The sequence below is a fragment of the Pieris rapae genome, chromosome W (genome assembly GCF_905147795.1).
Source record: "Pieris rapae chromosome W, ilPieRapa1.1, whole genome shotgun sequence".
NCBI classification, from domain to species: Eukaryota; Metazoa; Arthropoda; class Insecta; order Lepidoptera; family Pieridae; genus Pieris; species Pieris rapae.
In genome coordinates, this window is record NC_059533.1 from 1,975,183 (window position 1) to 2,002,084 (window position 26,902).

The following is a 26,902-nucleotide window of genomic DNA, read 5'->3' on the forward strand; positions in this document are numbered from 1 at the left end:
AATCCATCATCAAGAAATAGCTCTAAATTCTATTAAATCCTTTGGAATAATTGAATACAATTAGTCACAGTTATCTTTATGTATCTCATAAATTTTCTCATCAGTTTGAATGACGCATTTCAATCATGGTTTTCCTCTCATAAACTAGGATTGTTTTCTAAGATATTATTTTATTATTTCTATTTATTTTAGTGAAAGCAACTATATATGAAAAATTTTCACTTCACAGATAAACATTTTCCTCTGAAACTGTTAGACAGAGTCTTATGAAATTGTACATGTATGTTTGATAGGTCTAGGGGTGAGTTTATAGCCAATAAATTTTTATTTTTAAATTTTGGATAAAGCTCTTCATTTTAATTTCATTTGACGATATGATTTTGAAAAAATATATAATCCTTATTTTCACCTTTCTTCAATTTTTATTATAAGCCGGTATAGCAGGTCTTACACACGTGTAAGCCGAATTTAGACTAAATATTATCACGTTTCATCATCATCATCATGAATTGTGTGTGTGTGCATTAAAGCCTCTGTTTTTTTGTCTAAACGAACTCCCTTATAAATAATTACAATGGATTCCAATTATACAGACAATAACTTGAAGATTGCACCAGTCTCCCCTCAACGCAATAATACAAAGTAGTTCCCCGTAGTTCAGTATCGTTGTATGTCTGTCTGTGGGCACACAGTGACAAGTTTTAATGAAACAGACGTCGAGTATTGAGAACGGCCCTCCTGCAAGCTTCCGTTTCCACCACAACTCATTGTTTATCCAGTGGAGCGGCACGATCTTAATTGTTAGTTAAGGATACGGAATAGTGATTTTACGGTTTTTTAATGATTTGCCTTAGGGGTAGGATATGGCTGCCCGATTTATTTGGAGTTCATTTTAAAAGGACCTTAAAGAACACTAACAGTCGTTTACACGTAAATTGTTTCCACTCTTATTACTATTATCTCCGCCCGCGAACTTAGATTCGCCTTAAAATTATTTTTTACTTAGCCTACCTTTTAAGTAGCTACATATTGAAACATTATGCTTTGATACCCATAGATACATATATAGATAGCCCCTATAGCATGTTATATTTATACTAAATCAAATAAAATATTTCATTCTTTTCCAATTTTTTTTCTTCATAAAATAGCGTTCTAAAAAAAACATTGGAATTGGTCCAAGCGTCTTCGAGTTTTGAGGTTAGCAACATATTTTTAGATTATATTTAATAATATAGATAATAGTTGTTGCAACATAGTGTGTACAATAATTTAACTTAACATTTAAGCATTACGTTGCACTAAAATAAGATTCCTATAGCAGGCATTCTGCTCTGTGTAGAGTGTTTAGTAGCAGTAAGAAGTACCGCTATTAAATTGTATTTTAAAATAATAAGTGTGATTTCTTGCCTATTCTTCTCCACACGAAATTACATTTTGGAAGGGGCAACTATAATCATCTTTATATTATATTTAACGTTCAAAAGTGCCATTTTAGGTGGTCTAATTGGAATAAATGAATTTATTTGATTTAGTATTGTTTTTTACTAACATAACCTTTACATATTTAAAGAAAACACTTTTTCAACGGATTGAAGCTATGTATTATTATAAGCTTATAATTATTTTACATAATTTTAAACATGTACATAGCTTCAATCCGATTAAAAAGTGTTTTCTTGATTTGATTTTTTAAAACAATATACCTTGGTGCAATTAACTGTGTGTCTATGGGAAAAGGGAGCACATAGTAACTAATTAAATGTAAATACAATTATAATGGAATAGTTAAATAGGAAAGAATTGAATTTTATTATAAAATCACATCACATTTTCAAGTTTAGAATCAATTGATTCGAAAACACTAATTACTAAGATCTAATTTAAATTGAAATTATTCATATAATTCGTTGATACTATCAGACAATATTATAAGCTGGTATACATATTCCATAATAAAAACGCTACAAAATGTATTTCTGCCCCGGGTTTTAATTTGCGATTCAATTTGGTCATAGAGTAGTTTCTGATTTGAACTGAATCGAATCAAAAACAAATATGTACGTTTTAACTAAATTCATATAATTTGTGTGGGTTACGAAAATGATACTTATTAATTAAATGTAAATAATACATATATAACAGTACCAATTTAAGCATATGACCAGGCTCCAGAAGATAAAATGAATTAGTTTTTACAACAAACTAAACTGTTATTAGAGAATTATCTAAACTAAATAAATTAAAGCTCTCGTTAAAAGTAAATTAATCAATAAAGGATTTAGTAATTTGACAAATCATTAAATGATCTTAATCCTTGGAATTGATTTGCTCTAGTTTAACTGATTTGTATGACTCAAAACTTAGCGATTAAAAAGAGTGGCGGAGTCAGTTCTTCTTGCTCGCTCTACGCCGTTGACTTGTGAGCTTTTAAAGCTTTAGAATCGATTTAACTTCTTTTCTGACGTTCATAAGAGTACTTGTTTACCAATATTAATAAAGTTATTTCGACTTTTTCATCCATTTGGAACATTGATTACAGGAACTATTAATGAAACTAAATAATTAGTATATATTATTACTTTAAGATAAATACAGATTTACTATCTAAGATACGAAGTATTTTAATTTTATAACATCTTTTACAACAGTTCATATACGATTATGACAAAAAATGAGTGTCGAATGTTATGAGATGTGGATAAAACGACACAGGTATGTTCCTTCAGGTAAAAGGCGTGATAATATAAATATAAAATTTTACTAAATAAAGCCACTGATTTTTCGTCAATTGTTTTTCGCATGCCTCGCACGGTGTTTATCGACGCGTATATATATGCATTGCGGCAATGGTCCGCGTGTTACCGCACACTACACGTTACACCGCCAATATATCGTGTGTGCGAACGCCAGGGGCAGTCAAAGTGCAATTACAACGCTGCTTATGTCCTGAATTATTCACGAGCGCACTGAAATGTTAAGATAAACCTCCATTAGGTTCAGCGGTTGAGCGATAAATCGTCACATAGTGGGTCTGAATTAAGACCGATTGCCTCGCGATCAAACATTAACTCCGTCGGCAAAGGCAATTGGCTGGACAGGGTTCTAAAGCTTATTTTGGCCGAGGTCCAGATAAAGATAAGGGCCAATGCAGACGCATTTCTTAGGCGACCCTGTTACATAAATTTGTACACAAAGACCGTAATACAATTGTAGTAGTTTGAGAGTCCATATAAGACATTTAAATCATAACTTATATTTTAATCTCATTATCATCATCATTCATTCAATATGTTTTGTAGTGTAAAGTTTAACCGCTGACTCGACTTTTTTTTACTTTTCGTTGCAGTAGACAATTTTATTATCTTCTAATCTATCTATCTTATAATTATATATATAAATTACGCGTGACGCTGTTTGTCCGCTATGGACACCTAAACTAATTAACCGATTCCAATCACATTTGGAGACCGCATGCAGTTTGATCTAACTTAAAAGATAGGAGATATAACAACAAGCTTACCCCTATAATTCGTCTGTGTGTATGTCACTAAACTCGTCTTAAACGGTTGGAGCGATTTGAATTATTTTTATGTATGCGTTCGGGTGGAGCCCTAGATAGTTTAGATTTACAAGCCAGCCCGGCAAATGACGCTGCAATCGGTACTTTCATACTTGGTTTAATATTCTTAGAGGTTCAAATATCATGCAGGACAACGTCTGTCAGGTCCGCCACTGTTTTTATAGATACGATGTTGGTCTACTGTAAATTTGCTTTTTGTGAATGATTATTACATAATACAAGACTTGCAATTTCAATGAAAACTTTATTTATTTAATTATACAAACAAAACGGTCACAGATAGGATCCTCATTTCATTGTCGTCTTTCATATGAACATCACTTAGATTCTGCTAAGCGACGAAAGCATTTTAGAAGGCACATACTCATCACCTTATTAAAAAACAATAAATCTGCCGCAGTAACGTTCCCCAACAGGGGTTACCAGTATTTTAATATCGGACAGTGTTTATTCTCAACCGGAGACATTATCACGAGACGCCAATTGACATATCCGCAATCCACTAAAGGGCAACGATACCGTATAACCACTATGACCCAGGCCAAGCCAAGTTTTTGCGGATACGATTTATTGATTGAAACCGATTCCCGATGTGCAATAGGTTTCATCAATTCAATTGCGGCTGCCAAAAATACGTCTCTATTTTCGACTATGTCATAATTATTTATGCGTTTCTTTTGTTTATTTATCTATTGTACAATACGCTTAGAATAAATGTATTATTAGCGCTAGACGAAGGTAAAGTTTCGAAAGCCAAGTTTGTTCCTCGTCGTGTCTAGTTTTATCACTTGTGATTGTTTTGACAGTATAAGTGTCTATTGGTAGCGGTATCACCTATCATATCGTTGCCCGTTTGCCCCTATGATCTATCAAAAATCTTTTCCAAATCTGTTATAATTGATAATTGGACAAGATTTTTTTGAGCATCGGTGTACTGTAGAACTTAATAACTTAGAATTAACAATTCATCATTCGTCCGCAGTTTAGTGTATTTAACTCAAACCTTTATTCAATCTTATAGTTTAATTTCAGCGCTCAATTTTAATTTGTACACAATATAAAACATAGATTGGGTACCTAAATGACTTTACGACGATTATAAAAATATTAAAAAATTACAGTTCTTAAGGAATCAAATAACAAAAATTATGAATTATCTAAAGTATTCAATGTCTGTCTGAAATTGATGAGTCAGTATCACTGAATTCAAGTGACCATCAAGCTAGTCTCAGTTCTGATCCTCCAAGTAATGCAAATGTTGCATATATATCTGATACTGATAGAAGAACTTCGGCTGAGATGCCAGATATTCCCATCGACCAAACAAAAATTAGTGAAATGTATTCAGAATCAAAGAACGACACCGAAAAGAAGATTAAAAGGGGTGATGAGCCATGTTTACAAGCAAAATCAGGCGATGGAAACGTAAAAGGAGCGTCAAGCCTCTTTCTGCCATCTAAACAGTCATCAGCCAGTGAAAGTCAAGAGTCAGAAGATTGACCTTTACCGGAATTACCGCCTCAAGTTCCAAAAAGAAATGAGTCATCTGAAGTGTCTCGTCAGAAATCGAGCGATATGGATGAAGTACCTTCACTCCCCTCTAGTGAGGGAGTTTTAAAAACTCCCATCGTTGATAAAGTACAGGTTTACTATATGAGTAATGAACCAGAACAAGCCACTAAAGTAACTATTCAGTCAGAGAGTTCGAAAGCACACTTAGGTTCGGATGATGATAGTGACACTCTGAATAACGACGAAGAACTAGAAAGGGACGTTCCAGAATCAAAGTCTGAAAAATCTCCCGAGCCAATATCTGATGATCCAAAGAAACCACAAATTATTCCTTACGATAAATCTGGTTACATGGTTGATCCTCTTGACAAACAAGTTGAAGTGGTATCTGTTAATAAAGGCACTATTCCTAGTTATGATAAATCTTGTTTAAGTTCAACTATAACTAAAGCTTCATGTTTTATGGGAGAGGTAGGTTCTTGTTGTACTACTGCAGATCATAAATCATTTAATAACAAAAGTAACATTGAAGATAAAGTTATTATTAGCCAACCACAAAAATCGCCAACTAATCATAGTCCCGTTTATGATGATGATCACGGTTACACTGATGATGTGTTTGGTGCTGATAGTAAAAGTCTATCGCCAGATTTCGATAAAGGATTTTCTCAATTTAGTGGGCACAAGTTTCTTGTGGATCGAACAATTCAGACACTTCAATAGATGATTTACTGTCACAAACAAATGCTGATGAAACAGTTCGTGCACTTGCTAAACTTAGTATTAGTGGTACAGGAACTTGTAAACGTTGTAGTCACAGCAGTCATTCTGAAGAGGAGACAAGTTCTTTTGGTACTGATTTGGATGGAACTGTAAAAATTGGCCAAAAGAAATGTACGCATAGCTCCCATTCTGAAGACACTTCAATTTGATTAAGCATTTCAGAATGGTCTACTGGCACAAACACGGTTCGGCAATATGCCAACCTCTCTGCGTCTGAGAGTATTTCAGCAGTATCGATACCGAAGAGTGAAAAATCAGACAATACTACTCCGAAATCTTTTCCATCTTCGCATATTAGTAAAAAACTTGACCAACAGCCTAGAAAAGAGTTCTGAGAATAATATCAAGTATGATAAACTATGTAGTTCTGAAACTACGATTTCTAAAAAGTGCATGGATAGTTCAGGCACTAAAAGCGATAGTACATTAACTCTTGCTCAGTCTATATCGGATTGGTCAGCAAGTACAAGTCATACGCTAGTTGCTACAGCTATGGAAGATCAGCCTGGTCAAGAAACATCTGATAATATCAAACACGAAACAATAATTATTAAAGAACCCAGCATTGAAGAGGATTTTGAATTCGAAATAGAAGACGATGATAAGCAATCTCCAATAAAAGACGGTGGCGTGAATGTTGAGGAAACATCGCAGCACTCTATGAACAGATTAGCAGCTAGTTCAGTAAAACCTGAGAAATTTTCGTCTGTTAGTTATAGTGACAGATCTGATAAATCCAGCTCCAGCTCTTTAAGTAGCCTTCAAAAGCACACAAATGGAATATTTAAATTTATTTATTATTTTTTTTTTTTTTTATTTAATAATAAGTAATCAACAGCTGCTTAACACATATTATTATACAAAACACAAATACAATACACAAAGCCAAAACAGATTACACAGATTAAATAAAAACAGTAAACAAGCATTAAAAGACAAAGTGTCATTTAAAAGAAAAACAAAAGAATAAAATTAAAAACTGCAAAATTAAAAAAAGCAACTAATTTAACTAAGAATTTATTAATATCTACTTCTTAAAAAAAAACAGCTACTTAAAAAAAAAATCGGAGTCTTCCCGCTTCTCCAGGCACTTCTTCACATCTCTCTTATTGGGGTAGAAGATATCAATGTCTTGAAAATGGTTGTCATAATTCGACATAACCCTAAACATTGGAGAATTACGCAGGTAATTCGACTTCGTACGAGGCACACTGAACAATTTTGAGTATCTTGTCGCATACACAGGAGGAATTTTAAATGTAATTAATGATAGCAAATAGGGGCTGTCTATCCGCCCATTAAGAATAGCATGTAAAAAGAACAAGTCTTGCTGACTCCGTCGATATTCTAGCGAGTCTAAATTAAAATATGAGCAAGAATCAGTATAACCATCAAAACCCCTATACCCCTTGTAACAAAGAAATTTGACAAACTTTTTTTGCACACCTTCCACAGCTTTTTTGTATTTTACATAATATGGAGACCAAATAATACTTGCGTACTCCAGCACGCTTCTGACATATGCAAAATAAAGGGTTTTTATGCAATTTATATTTTGAAATGTCTTGCATGACCGCTTGACAAACCCTAACTGCTTATACGCTTTGCCTGTTATGTTATCGATATGTTCTGATAGACCCATTTTTTCATCTAATAATATTCCAAGGTCTTTAACTAATTTTACTTGTTTAATGGGGATGTTATTGATTTTGTAAACATATTGTATTTTTTTGTTTTTACGTGAAAAAGTTATCTTATTACATTTGTTTATATTTATTGTAAGTTTATTTTGTTTGTAATATATTTCTAGTCTATTAAGATCTTGTTGAATTTGATTGCAGTTATCTATAGATTGTATTCTTAAGAAAATTTTTTTGTCATCCGCGAACATAAGATGTTTGGAAAAGTGAAAACAGTATTTTATATCGTATAAATAAGCATTAAATAATAACGGCCCAAGTATTGACCCTTGGGGTACTCCTGATGTAATGTTAGTGAACATGCTTTTGTACCCGCATATTACTGTTGCTTGTCGTCTGTTAGTTATGTATGACTTTATCCATCGGTAAAGATCGCCACGTATTCCAAGGGAGAAAAGCTTATGTAAAAGGATAATGTGATCAACACGATCAAAAGCTTTTTCTATATCCGTGTAGATAGCATCAATTTGTTCGCCCTCATCCATGCCTCGCAGTATATAGTCAGTAAAAATAGTTAAGTTAGAAATAGTTGAACGATTTTTAGTAAAGCCGTGTTGTTGTTCCGGTAGTTGTTTAGAGATTAATGGACTTATAACATTATGGACTAGTTTTTCGAATAGTTTGCTAAAAGAATTAAGAATTGAGATTGGTCTATAGTGGTCAATTTTATTTTTGGAGCCTTTTTTATGAATTGGAACGACATGTGCTTCTTTCCATTTTAAAGGAAATGCACAGAATGTGTTAAGGGACAAATTATAGATATATGATAGTGGTGTTGCAAGTTCCTTACTACATCTTTGTAGGAAAACTGCAGGTATTCCATCACTACCTGGACCCTTATCTATATTTAATTTTGTTATAGCTTTAAAGACATCATGTTCCGTTATGTAAATGTTGTTATATATAACATCTGACTCGGGTAGGTCAGGTAGATCATAAGTATCGCTGGGAGAGTGAAAGACGCTGTTGAAGAATTTGTTAAAACCATCACAAATCTCAGGCTCCGATTTGTATGAAACATCGCCAAGAACTAGCATGCTTGGGTACTCAGATTTACCTTGCCTCTTATTTCTTAAATATGACCACAACGCCTTAGGATTTTTAGCCATGCTATCTTGTATATGCTGTTCATAAGATAGCATGCACTTTTTGGATAAACGCTTTTGCCTACTACGTAACAATGAAAATTCATCATAGTCCCGCGGGTTCTTATACATTTTCCAACGTCTGTGAGCTTTTAGTTTATCCTTGATAACATGTATCAGAGATTTGGAGTACCACACGGGGTACTTATTATTACAAGTATTACGACTCATTGGGACATAATTTACAATAATTTTATTCAGAATATCGTAAAACTTTGCAGTTACTTCGTCAATAGTATCTCCATTTAGAAGCTGCGTCCAGTTGACCTTGCTTAGTTCCTGATTGATAGCATTATAGTTCGAACCCCGAGGGCCCATCTTAAGGGCGTGTGATGGGCTGAGGTGGTTTTAGTGGGTAGGGTCTCGCTACCCCTCTGAATAGCAGAGGGTTTTGAGTGTAGATCCAGCCCCACAGTCCCCGCGTTAAGTTCGATTCTTGATGCGGGCCTGCAGAAGTGCATTTCCACCTCATTAAAAAAAAAAAAAAAAAAAAAGCATTATAGTTAGCGCGGTAGAAATTATACTTCAGATCTACTTTTGGAGACATTTTGCGTAGAAGTAAGTCAGTTGCATCTATACTCAAACAGGGATGATGCATATCGGGCTTAACCAATGCTATATCAGCTCTGGTACTATCTAGAGAGACGTTACTCAATATTAAATCCAATACGTTGTTACAAGTATTGGAAATAAAATTATGCTGTGTCAGGCCAGAAGAATGTAACTTATTTATAAAATCTTCGGAGATTTCTTGTAAATGGGTCGTTCCTTGTTTTAAAATAATAGGTCCCGAGGGAGACCAACTAATGTTAGGAAGATTAAAGTCACCAACAATTATGAAGTTGTCACTTGCGTTTGATTCAATTATATGACTGAACGAGGAAATAAACGTCATAAGTCGTTGTGGCTGCTTAGAATCGGGAGGTATATAGACCAATCCGATGTGAAGATTACGCCGATCATTAGCTCCAAGCAAATTTTCGGGTATAGTTATCCACAAAGTTTCGACATTAGTGCAGTTCCATTCAGGTCTTTCGTATGCCTGCAATTTACGAGATATATAAATTAATAATCCTCCCCCATATTTTTTATGTGATGTTTCTTTTGTTCTGTCGCGCCGAAACATAGTATAGTTACCCCCGCAGAGTTCGCTATCGTAAAACTTATCATTTAACCAAGATTCCGTTATTAGAACTATATCAAAAGTAGACAAGAGTAGATTACGACAAAATTCACTCGTTTTAGTCCGCAAGCCTGGCACGTTTTGATAAAATATGGTTAGGGTTTTATCAGACATTTAAAGAAAAATGTAAATGTACCAACGTTTACGCAAATATTCTTACTACGGCGGGAAGACCTCGACTTTTGTATTATTATTGCTGTTAAATTGTAAATCAAAAAACAAAGCGTTGCTAAAACTACTGGAGAATACACGAACAATGCCGTAAAAAAATTGATAATATAAAAATACAGATGGGAAGTGGAATAGGAAATTTTTAAGAAATTTTTGATAAGTCTCGCTCCGAATTTATTGTAATGGCTGGGGACTCTTCGTTTCTGCGTAAAAAAATGCAACAGTTTCTGACCCAAACGAATTTGTAACCTTTGGCCGTAGCCAGTGTTTTAACGTTTTTTAACAGATATTTGTTTTCAGGGGTCAGGTGCTCGTTTACAAAGAATTTCTTTGAATTTCCAACCAATCCGATGTCAGATGTTTGAATTCCTCGCCGTTTTCTTAAACCAGACAAAATTTTATCTTTAATGTCGCGAGATCTGAGACGCACCACAATTGTTTTTGGCTTTCCTGGCATAGATTGTTTCGGCTGTATACGATTGGCGAATTCAATATCGCCCGGTTGCAAATCCACATCAGCATGTTTTGCGAATTTTTTGCATTAGTGACCGTGTCGACTCGTTGCTAGTTTGAGGTAAACCTACAATCTCTAAATTGTTCATCCGGTTCCACTGTTGCTGCTTCCCAATTTGAGATTTCAGTTCACCTACCATGGCATTGCAATTCAAGAGATCATTCTTGCCTCTGACGGTTACCGAGTCTGCGAACTATTTTCCACTCATTTTAAAACTGTATATACTCCTAGTAATAACATTAATTTTAGGCATAACAAGGAACAGAAATCCTTTTTTTCTAAACTTGATAATAGTGCTCTTTACTTGTGTCCGCCGGCTTTGAATTATGAAAATCTTCTTAAGAAACTAACACACTTGGACGAGTATAAGGGCGCTGGCCCAGACGATATTCCGCCCATTTTTATACGCAAATGTGCTAAGTATTTGGTGGAACCTCTACTTACAATTTATAATAAATCTCTTAACTTAGGAGTTTTTCCGGACAAATGGAAAATGGCTAAAGTGGTACCTATCTATAAGTCGGGGGAAAAAGAGCTAGTTGCTAATTATAGACCCATTTCTATTCTTTCCTCCTTTGCTAAAATACTTGAGTCTCTAGTATGTCCCTATCTTTATAAACACTTTGAACAGTTAATTGCTTTATCACAACATGGGTTTATGCAACGTAGATCAACCACAACTAACCTAGTTGAGTATACTGAATTCCTAAGTGATGCTTTGGATCGTGGTCTCCAAGTTGATACGATTTATACAGACCTCAGCAAGGCTTTCGATCGAGTTCCTCACTCTATACTTTTAAATAAGCTGTCTAGCTATGGCGTATCACCGCGTTTTCTTAAATGGATTGAATCCTATTTAAGTAATCGCGAATTTTTCGTTGTCGTTAACGGCTTTAGCTCCACAATACATAAAATATCCTCCGGTGTACCACAGGGCTCTCATTTAGGGCCAATACTATTTAATATATTTGTAAATGATTTAACAACTTGTTTTAAGCATTCTAAGGAGTACATGTACGCAGATGATCTCAAGTTTTGCCGTGTTATCAGTAGCTCCGATGATTGCTCGATGCTCCAATCTGATCTGAATGAAGTGACCTCATGGTGTGTCTCTAATGGTATGGAGCTAAATGTCCGAAAGTGTCACTTTATTCGTTTTGCAAGAAAAAGGGATATTTTAATTCACAACTATCATATAGGTAGCGTAGTACTTCGAGAGGAAAGAGTGATTCGTGACTTGGGGGTAATTTATGACAGTAAGCTAACGTTCTCAGAACACCAAGACTTTATAGTTAAGAAAGCTTCTAGAATGCTTGGTTTTGTCATAAGAAATACGAAAGGATTTCGTAGCATCAAATCAAAAATACTATTATACAATAGCCTCGTGCGGAGCATTCTAGAATATGGTTCAGTTGTATGGAGGCCGCATTATGCGACGCACATGCTACGACTCGAGAGATTACAAAAGAGGTTACTGTGGCATCTGCTTTTCTCCAGTGGCATCTCGAAAAAAAAGTTGCCAACGTACGAAACCAGGCTGGCACACTTTAATATGATGTCATTGGAGAATCGCAGAAAAATTATTGATATATCGTTTGCAGCAAAGATATTCAATAATAAGATTGATTGTCCGAACCTTCTTTCTAAATTTAAGATTCATGTACCCTCTCGATCCCCTAGGCATCCCGTTATTTCATTTGTCCCTCCTTTCCGTAGGACGCTTTTTGGTCAAAGCTCTCCGGTGTCCAGATTAAGCATTCTGATAAACAAGTTAGGTCTGGATATCCAGAGTTGCTCCCCTCACACTTTAAAATCGATTTTGGTTTAGTTTTTTGTAATTGTTTCTTTATTGTAATGTTTGTTTTGTTTAAAAATTGTTACGATTGATTTTTGTATGTGCTCTAAATGAATGTCATGTTTGCCTCTAATTGCTCATCACATTCAAAATTGTATTTTGTGTTTGTTTTTACCAAATGTATCAGTGTGCCGAGCGTTGGCAATCTTTATCAATAAAAAAAAAAAAAAAAAAAAAAAAAATTCTTAAGTACAGTCAATTCTTCCTTTAGAGATTTTGTTTCTTCAACGAATGGAACAATGAAAGACTTGATCTCTTCTCGCAACTCCATAATAAGAGAAGCTTTTAGAGTTTCGATCAACTTATTCTGTATATAACCTAGTTTAGTGTCTATTGCCTGATTAATTCCTTCTGTAATTACCTTCTGTAAGTCATCCCTTGACAAGTGCTTGTCGCTTTGTCCTAGATCCTTTTTATGACGCCGCGAGGAGGCTTGCTGCTTTTCAGGCGATGCATCAGGGCAGCGCAGTCCTCTTCGCGTGCAAGGTGGACATATCCAAGTATCACTTGATTCTTCCATTGTAATTCCTGTACACTTACTGTGACAACCTCTAAAGCACTGCGTACATTGAATCTGCGTGCTTATGTCTAGGTCTTTAGAGCATGCAATGCATTTAAGCATTTTATCTATTAGCTGATTTTTTCCCTTTTTTCCTTATTATATATAGAAGAAAAAAGTAAAAAAATGCAAGTTAAAAATTACGTGTGCTCGCTCAGAATCGAACTGGCTTCAGTTGATCAATGCGTTAAGAACTTTATGCACAGAGCTACGGCGTCTGTAACGGCACTTCTGAATATATCTAATAGTATTTAAAATTTAATTTACGTGAGGGTCAATGACTAATTTAATTATTATTTAATAACAATCGTATTTCTAGTCACGCACTCACTTTAACACTACTGACCTTGCACTAAATCACTTCATTCTTCTCAGAGCTACGGCGTCCGTGACGGCAAATCCGAATATATCTTATAGTATTTAAAACTTAATTTACGTGAAGGTCAATGACTAATTTAATTATTATTTAATAACAATCGTATTTCTAGTCACGCACTCACTTTAACACTACTGACCTTGCACTAAATCACTTCATTCTTCTCAGAGCTACGGCGTCCGTGACGGCAAATCCGAATATATCTTATAGTATTTAAAACTTAATTTACGTGAAGGTCAATGACTAATTTAATTATTATTTAATAACAATCGTATTTCTAGTCACGCACTCACTTTAACACTACTGACCTTGCACTAAATCACTTCATTCTTCTCAGAGCTACGGCGTCCGTGACGGCAAATCCGAATATATCTTATAGTATTTAAAACTTAATTTACGTGAAGGTCAATGACTAATTTAATTATTATTTAATAACAATCGTATTTCTAGTCACGCACTCACTTTAACACTAATGACCTTGCACTAATCACTTTATGTATCCACAATATATCTGATTGTAGGTAAATTTATTGGACTTTATTCTTCCTAAAAGAGCTAATATGGACTTTTTCTGCTTTTTAGCGGCTGATAATATTTCACAAGATAGTTCCTTAATAACACAAATCGATAATCACATTTATTTCCGTTTATATTAATTTTTAAGTATTAAATTTATAGAAACGATACGTGTTGACGCGGAGGCTATGCAATGAGTATGAACTTGACCAAAGATTGAAAGGCTATCCCTCTTCTTATGACCTATCACAAACGCGATTTCTTAAAGCTCCTCCCAAAAGCCTTAGCTATGAAGAACAAACTAATAGATTTATAAAGCCCACGCTTAGATGTCAAAGTGAAGATAGTGATTTTAAACCGTATTATGGTCAGCAATCCGAAATTGACATTGATATGCCTTCGCAATTGTATAGCCAAGAAGACAAACATACCGAACGATATCAAAGTCAAGAGTTTTCGAATATAATCCGGGAGGAAACGAGTGGTCAATTCATCAGATCTGAATATAAACCTTTGTCTAAACATGCCAGTTACGACGATAAAACACTGTCGAAAAATCAAATAAAGGAATACAAAAGTTCTCAACAATATCGCAGTAAACCTAAAAGTTGGTCTTTTCATGAACAGCAATAGCAGTTCCAGAATTGCCACCCATACATAGAGACTTTCAAGAGAAGAAGTCTATTGAACGATCTGGAAAAACTCCATTGTCGAGATGTTCTCCTTACTATTCGAGTAGCCTTAGTTCAGAATCTCCACCAATTCAACCAATCAAAGCACCAGTTAAAAAGTCTTTGCTTGTAAGAAATATTTCTTTGAAAAGTCCTCCAAGTGGGAATGATACTGACAGTTCTTTGGATGTTATTCGGGATCCACGCGAGCGAATGAAGACATTTAGGCGAAAGAAGCAAGTCACTACGCGTAGAAGGCAGGAAAAAATACAAGATGTTTTGGAAGAAGATTCAAAAAGTCCATGTTCCTCTGAAAGTGATAAACTAAAAGGTACATATTTAGTAGTTGAAGACACATTACGAAGGATGGAGAGCTCCGAGTGCTCAGACAGCTATGTTCCAGAAGTCGAATCTGGTTCCTCGGAGCTGTCAAAGGCAGATTCCCAAAATTATGACGTTCAAGAAGTAAGCTACTCCGACGATGAAGATCAACATGAGTATACTATTTATAAAAATGCCTCATGATCAGCAAAACTTTCCAATTCCGATCGCACCAGTACAATTTCAAGGTTTTGGTTCTTCTGCTGACGAAGATGAAATGGGTTTCCCAAGGTTCGATAGATTGGGACGACTACGTCACCCATATCTCGATTCTCAAGAGCCACCGTTTGTACCTGAGGATAGTCCTCCCAGGGCTTCATACTCTAATAAGAGCAGCCGTCAATCCTCATTAAAAAGGGTAAAGTCAGCTGGTGGGTATCGATCTGAGGATAAATCGCTTGGTGAGTCTTCTGGCCAGCATCAGATGAGGTCTGAATATTATAACGAACAAAGTGACAGGGACGATTCTGATGATTACGCATATCCTGTAGATACTATTAAACGGGCTCCAAAGATGACTAAATCTACTAGCTACTTATTGGAGCGCGGCGAATCTGTCGCCTACTCAGATTCTGATCTACCTCACGATAAAGATGAATTCGAGGCATATCGAGGTAGTCCCTACCCAGATCGGTATGAGGAGGAAGACATTTTTCAAACGCAAGAATGCTATCCGCAATTCGAGCATGACATGGAAAGTGAAGTTAGTCAACAGCGCTTTACTAGAGATCTTGACCAACGCTTTAGCTTGAACAACGTGGAACGGTTCTATTCCAGTCACTACGTGGACTCGCAGGCTTCCAGCGACAGCCCTGAGCAGAAATTCGATGTGTCCACTTTACCGCCTCCTCTTTGCTCGGACGATGAGCGCGATTAGACGCGACTTTAGACTCCCTATTGAGTGTAAATCCATTATTCGGTACTTCGGCCTTGTATAAACCTTTACTTTTAGTAATTCAATTCTACTTCACTTGTTATTAATATTTACCATTTACATTGTGACTTTGATATTTATTAAATATTAGCGTTAATCCCGAGTAAATCGATGCATGAACTAATTTACGGTACCTTTACCTAGCTTAATAATTTTAGTGGTATATCGTGGAATGAGAGTATTGTGGGAATCGGTATTTTATTGTGCCAATAGTTTTTTTCTACTTTTTCAGTAATATCGGTATGTACCCATCGTATAATACTAAGATATAGTGCCAAATATTTCCGACTTTTATTATTATTTTAACCTAATACTTAGAGTTCGAGGCTGTGATTCAGTTTGATTAATGCGCACAGATTCTGTTTCTTAATTAATGTGCTCAAATCATTTTGATAATTATAAAAACAGCACAATACCTACAGCAATACTCTTAATAATAATTTATATGATAGATGAACGATGTGCCAATGTCTGCTCAAAAATTCGCTATATAACTCAACTTAAAACTAAAAAATAACTTATCTAAGTGGGCGTGGTGGAAGTTTTATAATGTTGTCGTTTCGTTAGTCCTAATGCCCTACCGCTGTTGTTATTTCATTTGTTAGTGCTAACTGCAAATACAGACGCGACAGAAATGAAATGGTTCAATCACAATATTAGTTTTTGGACTAACGTGAATTGTTCAATTCAATATAAACTTACATTGGGCTCACTGTAATCATCGAACTATATTATTTCGATGACATCAGAACGCGATTTTATTGTAAAAATATACATTTATATAGAGATTATGGGTTAATCTAGTCATTTTAAAAATTATTTCGTCTAACGATTATGTTATTTAGATAAGATACTTTAACGATTTCATTTTATAATGTTGTGTAATTATTGTGATTTTTATTCAACTTTGACGTTCCATTTCACGTGTTCACGTCAAGACATGCGCGACTTGAATGAATATGGTACAAGCGTCGTTTAGGCGTTCTTTCATTGTTTGTATGGCGAAAAATAAATGAAGCAATTACGTTCTTCAATTACGCAGTAAATTTTCGCTTCACCAGTCATTAAAAATTAACGAAAGTAACATTAAGAAAGTTAATATAGTTTAAGAATTTTATTAGGAAATTCACGCTGCCCCTACACCCCCCATTTACTGATAAAGTATATAGGTAATATTAACAATTAGAGAAATCGTAATACATTATAAACAATTATCGTATAGTTGTAGCCGCTGTTAATTGTATTTGTTGAGACAATGTGTACTTTGAAAGCCTAAAGTATTTTTTGCACCTTATTTTATACCTGATCATAATATTGTGCATATCGAATACATTCGATTAAAAATTGCAGTTGTTAACATGATATCGACAGCATGTCAATATTTTCATTTTGTTCTTTAAAAATAGCTTTATGGTAATTATAAAACAAAACATATGAAGGGTACACATTGTCTCCGGCAAATGTGAACAGTGTTAGTTTCAATCCATACAATTATCCTATAATAACATATGGAACTGATAACAAACGCTTTATAATAACGGCGAGATTATTGTTTTTTGAATCGTATGTGATGTTTACAAATCCCTTCTGTATTTAAAAGACTACGGTTACCATTACGCCTAATAGCAGTATTATTTTGTCTTCTCATTTCATTGGATACTATATTAAAGTCTTGTTCTCGATTCAAATATTTTCGAAACAGGTTATGCTAAATGCTCTATCACATTAATATATTTGTTGCGTTGTACTAAGAATGATTTCAGTTCTATTGCTTGTATTTTAAATGCAAGGAGAGTAGGTACTGGTACGTTGGTAGCAATGGACTTAATCTATGTGCGTATTTTACATGGCACGCACATAAGGTTGCACCCACTTGCCAGAAATGATCACAGAACAAATATAGAAATCTTCAGTCCTAAAAGGCGTGGCGCCTCTGTGTGTCTCTCTTTTGTGTCTTCAGTAGAAAAAACTATGAACGATTTGATTTATTTATATATGTATATGGCTAAACAAATACAATCCAAAAAATATAACGCTACACGACTTTGTAGTCGTGGAATGCAACGAATTCTAAAATAATACTGCTACAAAGTGAATAGTTTGCACGCTATGCCATGCCATGAATTAATATATCCATATAAATTAATCCTCAGGCTATTGTGTACCTTATAGACGTGAAATTTGTAGTTAGACGAAGGCAATTTAGGTTGGCATGGTGTGCTGTATGCTATCGAGAACTAGTTAGAGGATGTACGTTTTAATGTATTTTTTTTTCTTTTAGATATATGTGTTTCTGAGACGAGTTTTGGATTATACATTTATAGTGAGACTTTAATTTATAGATACCCAGAACAAGCTGTCTCAACTGTATTAGAATTTGTTTTCGTACTGTTTGCGTTGTATTGCTGATAGATATATTACATGATTTTTTATAAATATGACTGTCAAATATGATCTGTGGTCTAAAACTCGCCTCAATGACAAATTGTTATGAATTAGACATTGGAAATGTGATGTGGTTATAGTAGATAAAAATTTATATTATTTAATAATGTTAATTCTTGTGATCTTTAAACTCGCGGTTAATTGTGGGTTTTTTACGACTTGTTTCAGAATTCCTGTAATTGAATAAATTGGCACTTTTTTAAAAGATTTAATTTGCACTGAAGTGTGTTATGTGGCTCACAGTGACCGTGTAGTGTTCAATTATAAGTCGTTAAGTGTCCGAAGCAATTTTTAGGATTAGGGCGCGCCGCACTTCTATCACATTTATTTATACAGTACTTCGTGTTATAAAAGGGTATACTGATAGACTTTAAGGAAATGTTGTAATGGAATGTGTGTAGAGAGTTTATTAACACAAACATATTTAAATTGTTATATCTTTTTTTAATACATATTGCAATGTTTTTGTCTCATTTGTCTCAAGTGTTGATTGGTTGATTTAATGCACTGAAAGCGAAATTATTTTATATAATAGTTTGTGATTAAGATTTATCATATGATTAATAAAAGTATGCGGCGCGCGAGTCATGTCAGTGAAGATGGTAGCTAGTGCAATAACTTTCATCAATAAATCGAATAGTATTAAGTATTTCGACTTTTCGATGGAGATTGTACAATCCGTATAGACTGTAATGTTAATATTTTATTCATTAGTTTATCGTTTTTTGAGGGATCGGTATGATATTGTATAGTTATATTTCGTTTTTTTAATTTATATGTAAGTGTACGGTACCCCTGCAATACACTACCCTCAGGGTCGGGGATAGTTAAACAATAAATTAAAATTTAATGAATCGTTTTTTTTCAATTGAGTTTTACCTCGACATAATATGCCGCTGGGATGTTATGTAAGTCGTTTGTACATTTCGTACGTCCTTTGCATTTTATAATTACTATTTTCAGGTTTTTGTTATTTTACATTTTGTTTTTACAGGTTTAATGCATGATATAATTTTATGATTTTAATATCTTTTTTCCTTACAGAGACCTATTTTATTGCATGTCATAAATATTATACAAACTTCAAAGCATTAGTAGATAGTTCGTATACTACAATTACTCATTTATTTTTCAAATTAATATATGACCTAGCAAACCATATACGCCTAGTTAGATTATTATTGTTCAAGACATTTTATTTTTCGTTTCTATACCCCAAACCTTTAGAATAAATTTATCCCTCAATTTATAATCCCCACCGCACGATTTCCGACTACTAAATAATCAATAATTTTATTTACATACAGACGAACTATCGCCCGAGGACCACACGATATCATCGGCCAGTCTTTGTATGTCACCAAGCGCGGATTTAATTCCCTCTGGACCGCCGTTACACGCGTCCACACCTCTGGAGAGGCGGACGTTAAATGGCTGCGTGGCTAGAGGGAGACAAAATAATAATGAGAAAGACAGAGATAGCGATATAATTAACCATACGGACGTTGTTGACGCTATCAATGGGAACGTACATGGTAATTCTAAATTATTTTAATTCTCTAGTTTTTTAGCAAATCATTAACAATTTAATCCCAATCGTAAATATCAAGATTTACTTGATATCAAGTAAATCTTGATATTAACGTTAATAAATGAGTGATATCAATAAATCATTCACGAAATCTAAAATATACCCCGTAATTCACATAGGAAACGATTTAATTCAAACTCAAACTCAAAATTAATTTACACATAATATTATTGTGCAAAAAGGGATTACATATATTTTTATATATTTCAGTCAACGTAGTTTCGGAGTCCACGAGTATGGACGTGTTGAGTGGAGGCGAGAGCGATGCGGGCGACACGCTGAGTAGGCGGAATAATAATAGGTATACATATATTTTTAATTACTTTATTTTTGACACTAAAACCCTTTAATTAACCATTTTCTTAAGAGATTTCGAATTACAATTATTCTTATGCAATGTTTTTACTGTCCTTTCCAGCTTATCGTCGCGTATGACGCTAGGTGATATGACGTGTAAGCGTAAGGCCGGTGACGTCACGTACTACGTCGCTAAGGAATTACTCATGACGGAACGCACCTACAAGAGGGACTTGGAACTTCTTACTGTTGTAAGTGTCATAGTTAAGTACTCTTGGATGCAGCTTGTAAATTTATTATATGTTTGTGGAACTAAATAAAAGTGCTGACGATCACTCATACCTTAATTCAGTGACACGACTTAGCGGGATGTGACTGGTATGTCAAAAACCTGTTGTATATACATTTTTATTAATTTTACATACTATTTATTATCTTATTTACGTTTCAAATTTTATTTTATTTGAAACTGTATCGACACTTCACAAAAACTGGTCTTGTTCGTTCCGCACGTATGGATGCGTACACGTGCCTGTAAAATGACTTATTGAAGTGAAACTTCTTTAGAATCGTTGTGATTTCAAACCGGGTGCAACGGAAAAGCGACAGTAAAAAGAGACAGAAACATTAATTCATATGATTTAACGTGGGAGAAAATGAGATAGATAAACTTCTTTAGAATCGTCGTGATTTCAAACCGGATGCAGCGGTAAAGAGAGACAGAAACATCAATTCATAAGATTTAACGTGGGAGAAAATGAGATAGGAGGCATTATACAGCCTCTCTTTACTGCCGCTTTTTCATTTGATCGAATTTCAAACTTTCGCTGTTTTAGTTTTTGCCAAATTAAAGATTTATATTAAACTTATAAATTAAAATGTATCATTAAAATATACTGTTTTTAAAGAACACACACATTTAGATAGTGGAAAATGATTAATTTATATTTGATTAATTATAAAAACTTTGTTTTTGAAGGTTTCACTTCTACCATGTGTGAATTGCACATATTATGTTTTGTTTGATGTCCGTATGCTTAACTTTGATATTGTAATCGTTTAAATATTAAATCAATTAATTATTTTTAACATGGTGGCTATATATTCTACATTATTAACGTCTAGGTAACTCTCTGAAGGTTACCTTCAGTGTTCGAGTAAATTAAACGTTGCAAACATGTGTATGTTTTACATTCATGTATTGAGGCTTTAAAGATAAATAAATAAAATAATTTTTTTAATACAGTTGCTCAAAAAGTGGCATATTGCAGGGACGTATAGCGTTCGGAAAGTGGGTTATTACACACTCGTGCTTTTTCTTTGCCATTCCCGCACTCGTGCGTTTTCTTTGCCAACTGTCAAAAATAATGTGTATTAAAAAGAAAAAACCAACCCCGAAGATTTTATTAAAAAGATTCATAGAAATTTTTATGATATATGATTTCTAAATATTATAATAATTGAATTCAATAAGGTCGGTTAGGTTTCTTTTCATTTCATATTAATTAAAAAAATATTAAAAATAATATTATAATATATGCAAATACGTATTTTTAAAAAGTTTACTAATAATTGGATTCAATAAGTTATACTACGGTCGCGGAGCACGAAGAATTTCGTAGAATGACCCCTCATCTTATGTCTTTGTCGCTCGCGCATAAACATATTGCCGTTGCGCTCACACAGATGCAGTGACCGCCGTATTCAGAGATTGTAAACCTTTTAGTCATAACCATTTGTTTGTTTTGTTATAAGTAGTAATTCCTTTTTAAACGCTTATCGGTATTATTTTTTTATGTTATGTTATCAGGTAGCAAAAGACTTTGAAGCTCCGAAACATCCGAGGTCGGTCTAGCTTTTGTTATCCTTAATTGCCTTGTACACGTGCAGTATGACGCATTGTTTTCTCGGAAGTGATGGTCTTCGACCAAGCATACTGGGTACCTATCGTATTATCAGTCGTAAACCTACTTTGAAACTGTTAACATGGCCAGTAAACGGAAAGCGATTAAAAATTCCTATTAATTTTAATTCTTAGTAGAGCTTGTCAAAGAATTATACATACATACACTCGAAAAACATAACCCTCCTTCTGGCGCAGTCGGGTAAAAAGCTATCCTTGGGTACTTACCTATATTAAGTCGATGATCTTATTTACAAAGCTAACTCAAATTCTAAACTACCGTTTTTAATATTCGTACTTTTAAAAAAAATGTTTTTAACCACTGGCAGTAGGCCCAAAGGTCATTGTACGAAATTCTTCGTGCTCCGCGACCGTAGTATAGGTTAGGTTTATTTTATTTCATATCAATAAAAAAAATATTAAAAAGAAAAAACTAACCATGAAGTTTTTACTAAAAAAAATCACAGAAGTTTTTATGATTCATGCAAATATTTTAAGCTACTATTTGTTTCAATATTAGATTTAATGATTGGACTCAATGAGTTAGATTTCAATAAAAATTTGTAACATACATACAACATAACAAAATATGTTATATAATAGAAATATGTAAAGTACTTAAACATCATTCCTTTCGGTAAAACGTGTTATACAAATCTGTTCTATAATATTTTGATTTGTTCTGATTTGACAGAACTATGGTCAGCAACATGCGGGCAGCAAGCCATGTCTGCGCATGAGTTGGCAAGCAAAGCTGCAAGTCTTGCACTCACACAGCTGAGACACGTCGAGAACCATGCCACGCTTTGTCAGCTGCAAAGGGATATTATTGGTAAGACTACTGTACAGTATTGTTTATAATGGCTGACAGCAGATGTCGCTGATATGCGGATAGTCACCTAATACGATAGATGATACGTATAGATGGCGCAATTTGCATAAAAAATTAATTTCACAGATTCCACAATCTAGTCTCGTCAAATGGTTTAACCGCTCTTTAAACTAGATTTAAGTCTGAGTGACGTTCTATAAACGGTTCTTAAAATAACAGTAAATTTATACACACACAAACAGATTTACAAAAATTGACAAGTTTTTAATTATTTACTAACTCATAATCTGTATTCGGTAAGGTTTTCTGTTATTATGATTTTTTTTTAAATTGTGGCTTGGGTACTGAAGTTATTTTTAATTATAGTTCAAGGCAATACCAATTCAAGGTACAAATTACAATAACATTTCGACATATTTTTTTTTTACAGGATATGACAAGTTACTTGTGGCGGAACGCGAGTTCATAAGACTCGGATGCGTCTACAAGCATTCGTCCAAAGGTCTTCAACAAACAGCATCCGTGTTTTTGGTGAGTACAGTTATGGATATAAATGTTTAAGTATTCTTTTAAAAAACGACTGCGCCTTTTTTCTAAAATTATACTTGTCAATATCGCCCAAAAACTACTCAAAATTTTGAGAAAAATACTTGAAAGGACGGCAACACACTTGCAAGCCTTCTGGCAATGTGAGTGCCTATGGGCGGGCCGGTATCACTTAACATCGGGTGAGCCTGTGCTCGTTTGCCTCCTATTACAAAGAAAAATATATATTTTTAAAGATACCTTCTACGTTTTTCTTGCCATCAAGATTATCCCGAAACGTAACATAAATCTGAAAGTCTATTATTTAATGCTATATAACAGTGCAGTGAATTTAAAAATGTATCTACTAATTTACAGTTCAGCGACTTACTACTGATAGCATCAAAGTCTTCAAGCGGACACTTCCGTGCGCATAGTGTTCTTCCTCTGCACCGGCTGAGACTAGAACCTAGCGATCTACCGCACTCCATCAACGTAGTCGGTAAGTCTGATTAGGCTCCAGAAGATAAACCACTCCTTATATGGAAATTGTATTCGTTTTTACAACAAACTCCCAAGCGAAATTAGAGACCTGCCACTAAATAAATTCAAAGCCCTTGTTAAAAGTAAATTAATTAATAAAGCCTTTTATAAATGTGACGAATACCTAAATGATCCTAATCCTGGGGATTGATTTGCTCCAGTTCAAACAATTTGTATTAAAAACTTGGCGATTAAAAAGAGTGGCGGAAAGTTTCTTACCCGCTCTACGCCCTTGACTTGCGAACTGGTGGTAAATGTAAATTTACGATTAATTTAATTTGTTTTTCTTGACGTACATGTTTACCTAAATGAATAAAGATATTATGACTATGACTATGACTGCAAGCTAACGCAACTTCAATAAGGATTTCAACAATTGACTTGATTTCAATGACATTAGTTATATATATATATATTTTTATCTGTTGTTGAAGAAATATCGTCACTCTTGGACATCGACATTAGTGGGTTAAGTAGGCGTGTGGGTACAGCGCGAGTACAAAATATTTTTTGCAATTTGGCACACGTAACTGATAATTATATGCGACTTTACCATATAAATTTAATTTATCTATCATTAATTAAAATATTTCAGATGAAGAGTCCACAGTTTTGATTAGTATGAGCAATGACGTGGAATACTCGGGTTGGTGGGAATCGCTTTCCGATAGTATTGAGGCTGCACAAGATTTACGCACGCTCGTCGATACGCAACTCACACATATTGATAATGACACAGGTACTTTTTGAGCTTGAATATATATATAAGATATATTTTATAGTTATAAATTTGTCAAATGTAATACACATAATAAATCAAAAACGTCACATATATATAAATTACTATTAACTATTACGTATACGCACACAGAGAACACGGACGTAAATACGAACGTGTCAACGTCGAACGCGCTCAGTTACGTATGCTGGCATCGAGCTACTTCGGTTACTAGCGATCATCTACACCTCGCACTTAGAGTAAGTTGAAGGCAATTTATTACTATTATTTTGTAAGTCAGTGTCAAATGCTTTTTCCCTATTTCTAAGTCCTGGAATCGTAAAAGGTTAATACGCGAAGACTTAAAAACACCAATCAGTGGTGCTTCAAACTTTTAATTCTGGGCCTCAGATCTCTGTATCTGTTTCGGGAGATCAGGCTTCTGTGCCAGATGCAGACGAAAATTGTCAGAATTTTTGGGTGTAAACATGCCAGTCTTTTCAAAATGTTTTCCTTCATCGTACGAGCGAGTCTTTTATCCGCACATAAAAATAGTTGGTAATCATCCGGGGTACGAACCTCGAAGATAAGAGTCGTACTCTGAAGCGACTTGAAGAAATGTATATGCGTTATTTCTATATAGCTTAATTGAAACATTTTAATATCATTTACATAATACTTTATTCTTCAATACCATATAGTAGGTCCATATTTACAAGATTATTTGGATTGTATGTTACATATTTTTATTTCTTCAGAGTCAGCTATCCGGTTACTTACTTCGTAAGTTCAAAAACTCGCACGGCTGGCAGAAGCTATGGGTTGTGTTCGCGCTCTATTCGCTCTTCTTCTACAAGAGCTGGCAGGACGAGACACCTCTCGCGTCGCTGCCGCTTTTAGGGTATGTATACACCCTTTGTTGTAATATAAGTTAAATGAATAATATAATAAACTACCCACAAATATAAAAAAATATTACTTCTTCCAACACATTGAAATCGATGCTAAGTGAATATTAGTGCTAAACAAAATACTTTTAATTTCATTTCTTATAATTAATTTTAATTCGTATGTCTTTGGTTACTTTTACTTTTTAGTGTATTGCATATACGGCTATCGCGAATTTTGATTTGATTTGAAATAAATAGATAGTTTAAAGACCTTCAGAGACTTAAAAATGTGTTACACTGATCTGCTATAATACTGCTGCAATATATAACCATCTGTTGAATTTTATTTATCTGTGGTATAATCAAATATATTACTTATTTAGTTATTCTTATGTTAGATACAGTGTAAGCGCCCCTTCGCCTACCGACGGAATTGAAAAGGACTTTGTGTTCAAGCTGCAGTACAAGAGTCACGTGTACTTCTTCAGAGCGGATAGTAATTTCACCTACAATAGGTGAGTATTTTCAAGGGAATCTTAGTAATAAGTAGATGCACAAATATGGTTGTGTTGCAGTAGGCGGCTTACCTGATGTTGAGTGATACCGCCGCCCATGGACACTCTCAGTGCTCGCGAGTGCGTTGCCGGCCTTTTTTGTGTATTCACTTACAAACGTTATTCTTATTATTTCCAGGTGGACGGAAGTGCTGCAAACTCCGATGATGCAATCTCGTCACAATTGTTAAATTTAAACAAATTCTAGAAACCAAACATTAAATTATATGGGAACTTCTTGTCTTAGGACCTGTCTCATAGAAAATAGTGCCATATATCGTATATTTAAAAAAAACAAATTTAAAATCAAAAATAGCTCGAAACGGGCTGGCATATATATTTAAATGACAGGATTTCACAAATATGGTTTCGCTGATATTTGACCAATATGACTGACGTTACAGATAATAATTTAATATATGTTCAATAATAATTTTATAGGCGCTTACCATGTTACTATATGTATACTATACTAGCTGACCTGGCAAACGTCGTCTTGCCAAACTACTACCTTTAACTCAGCGCCATCTGTTAGAATTGTATCAAATAATAAACAAATGTTAATGTTATCGTAATTTTAGTAAGGATGCCTATTTTTTTGAAAATGAAATATAGCCTATGTCACTCAGGAATGATGTAGCTTTCCAACAGTGAAAGAATTTTTCAAATCTGCCAAGTAGTTTCGGAGCCTATTCAATTCATACAAACAAACAAAAAATCA

General features: G+C 34.3%; 1 protein-coding gene and 1 long non-coding RNA gene across 2 annotated transcripts; both read left to right on the top strand.

Annotated features, from left to right (window-relative positions):
• Nucleotides 1-19,604: 19,604 nt before the first annotated feature.
• LOC123690515 lies at nt 19,605-20,467 on the top strand. The gene is made up of 3 exons (XR_006751132.1): nt 19,605-19,863; nt 20,130-20,220; nt 20,338-20,467. It is a non-coding gene; the product is annotated as an uncharacterized LOC123690515 (long non-coding RNA).
• Nucleotides 20,468-22,132: 1,665 nt separating this feature from the next.
• On the top strand, nt 22,133-26,627 carry LOC123690441 (FERM, ARHGEF and pleckstrin domain-containing protein 2-like). The gene is made up of 9 exons (XM_045633870.1): nt 22,133-22,156; nt 22,735-22,951; nt 23,382-23,482; nt 23,855-23,978; nt 24,615-24,758; nt 24,891-24,997; nt 25,496-25,638; nt 26,026-26,142; nt 26,321-26,627. The coding sequence occupies exons 1-9, from the start codon at nt 22,133-22,135 to the stop codon at nt 26,370-26,372; spliced, it is 1,029 nt and encodes a 342-aa protein (XP_045489826.1). The 3' UTR covers nt 26,373-26,627.
• The last annotated feature ends 275 nt before the right edge of the window (nt 26,628-26,902 follow it).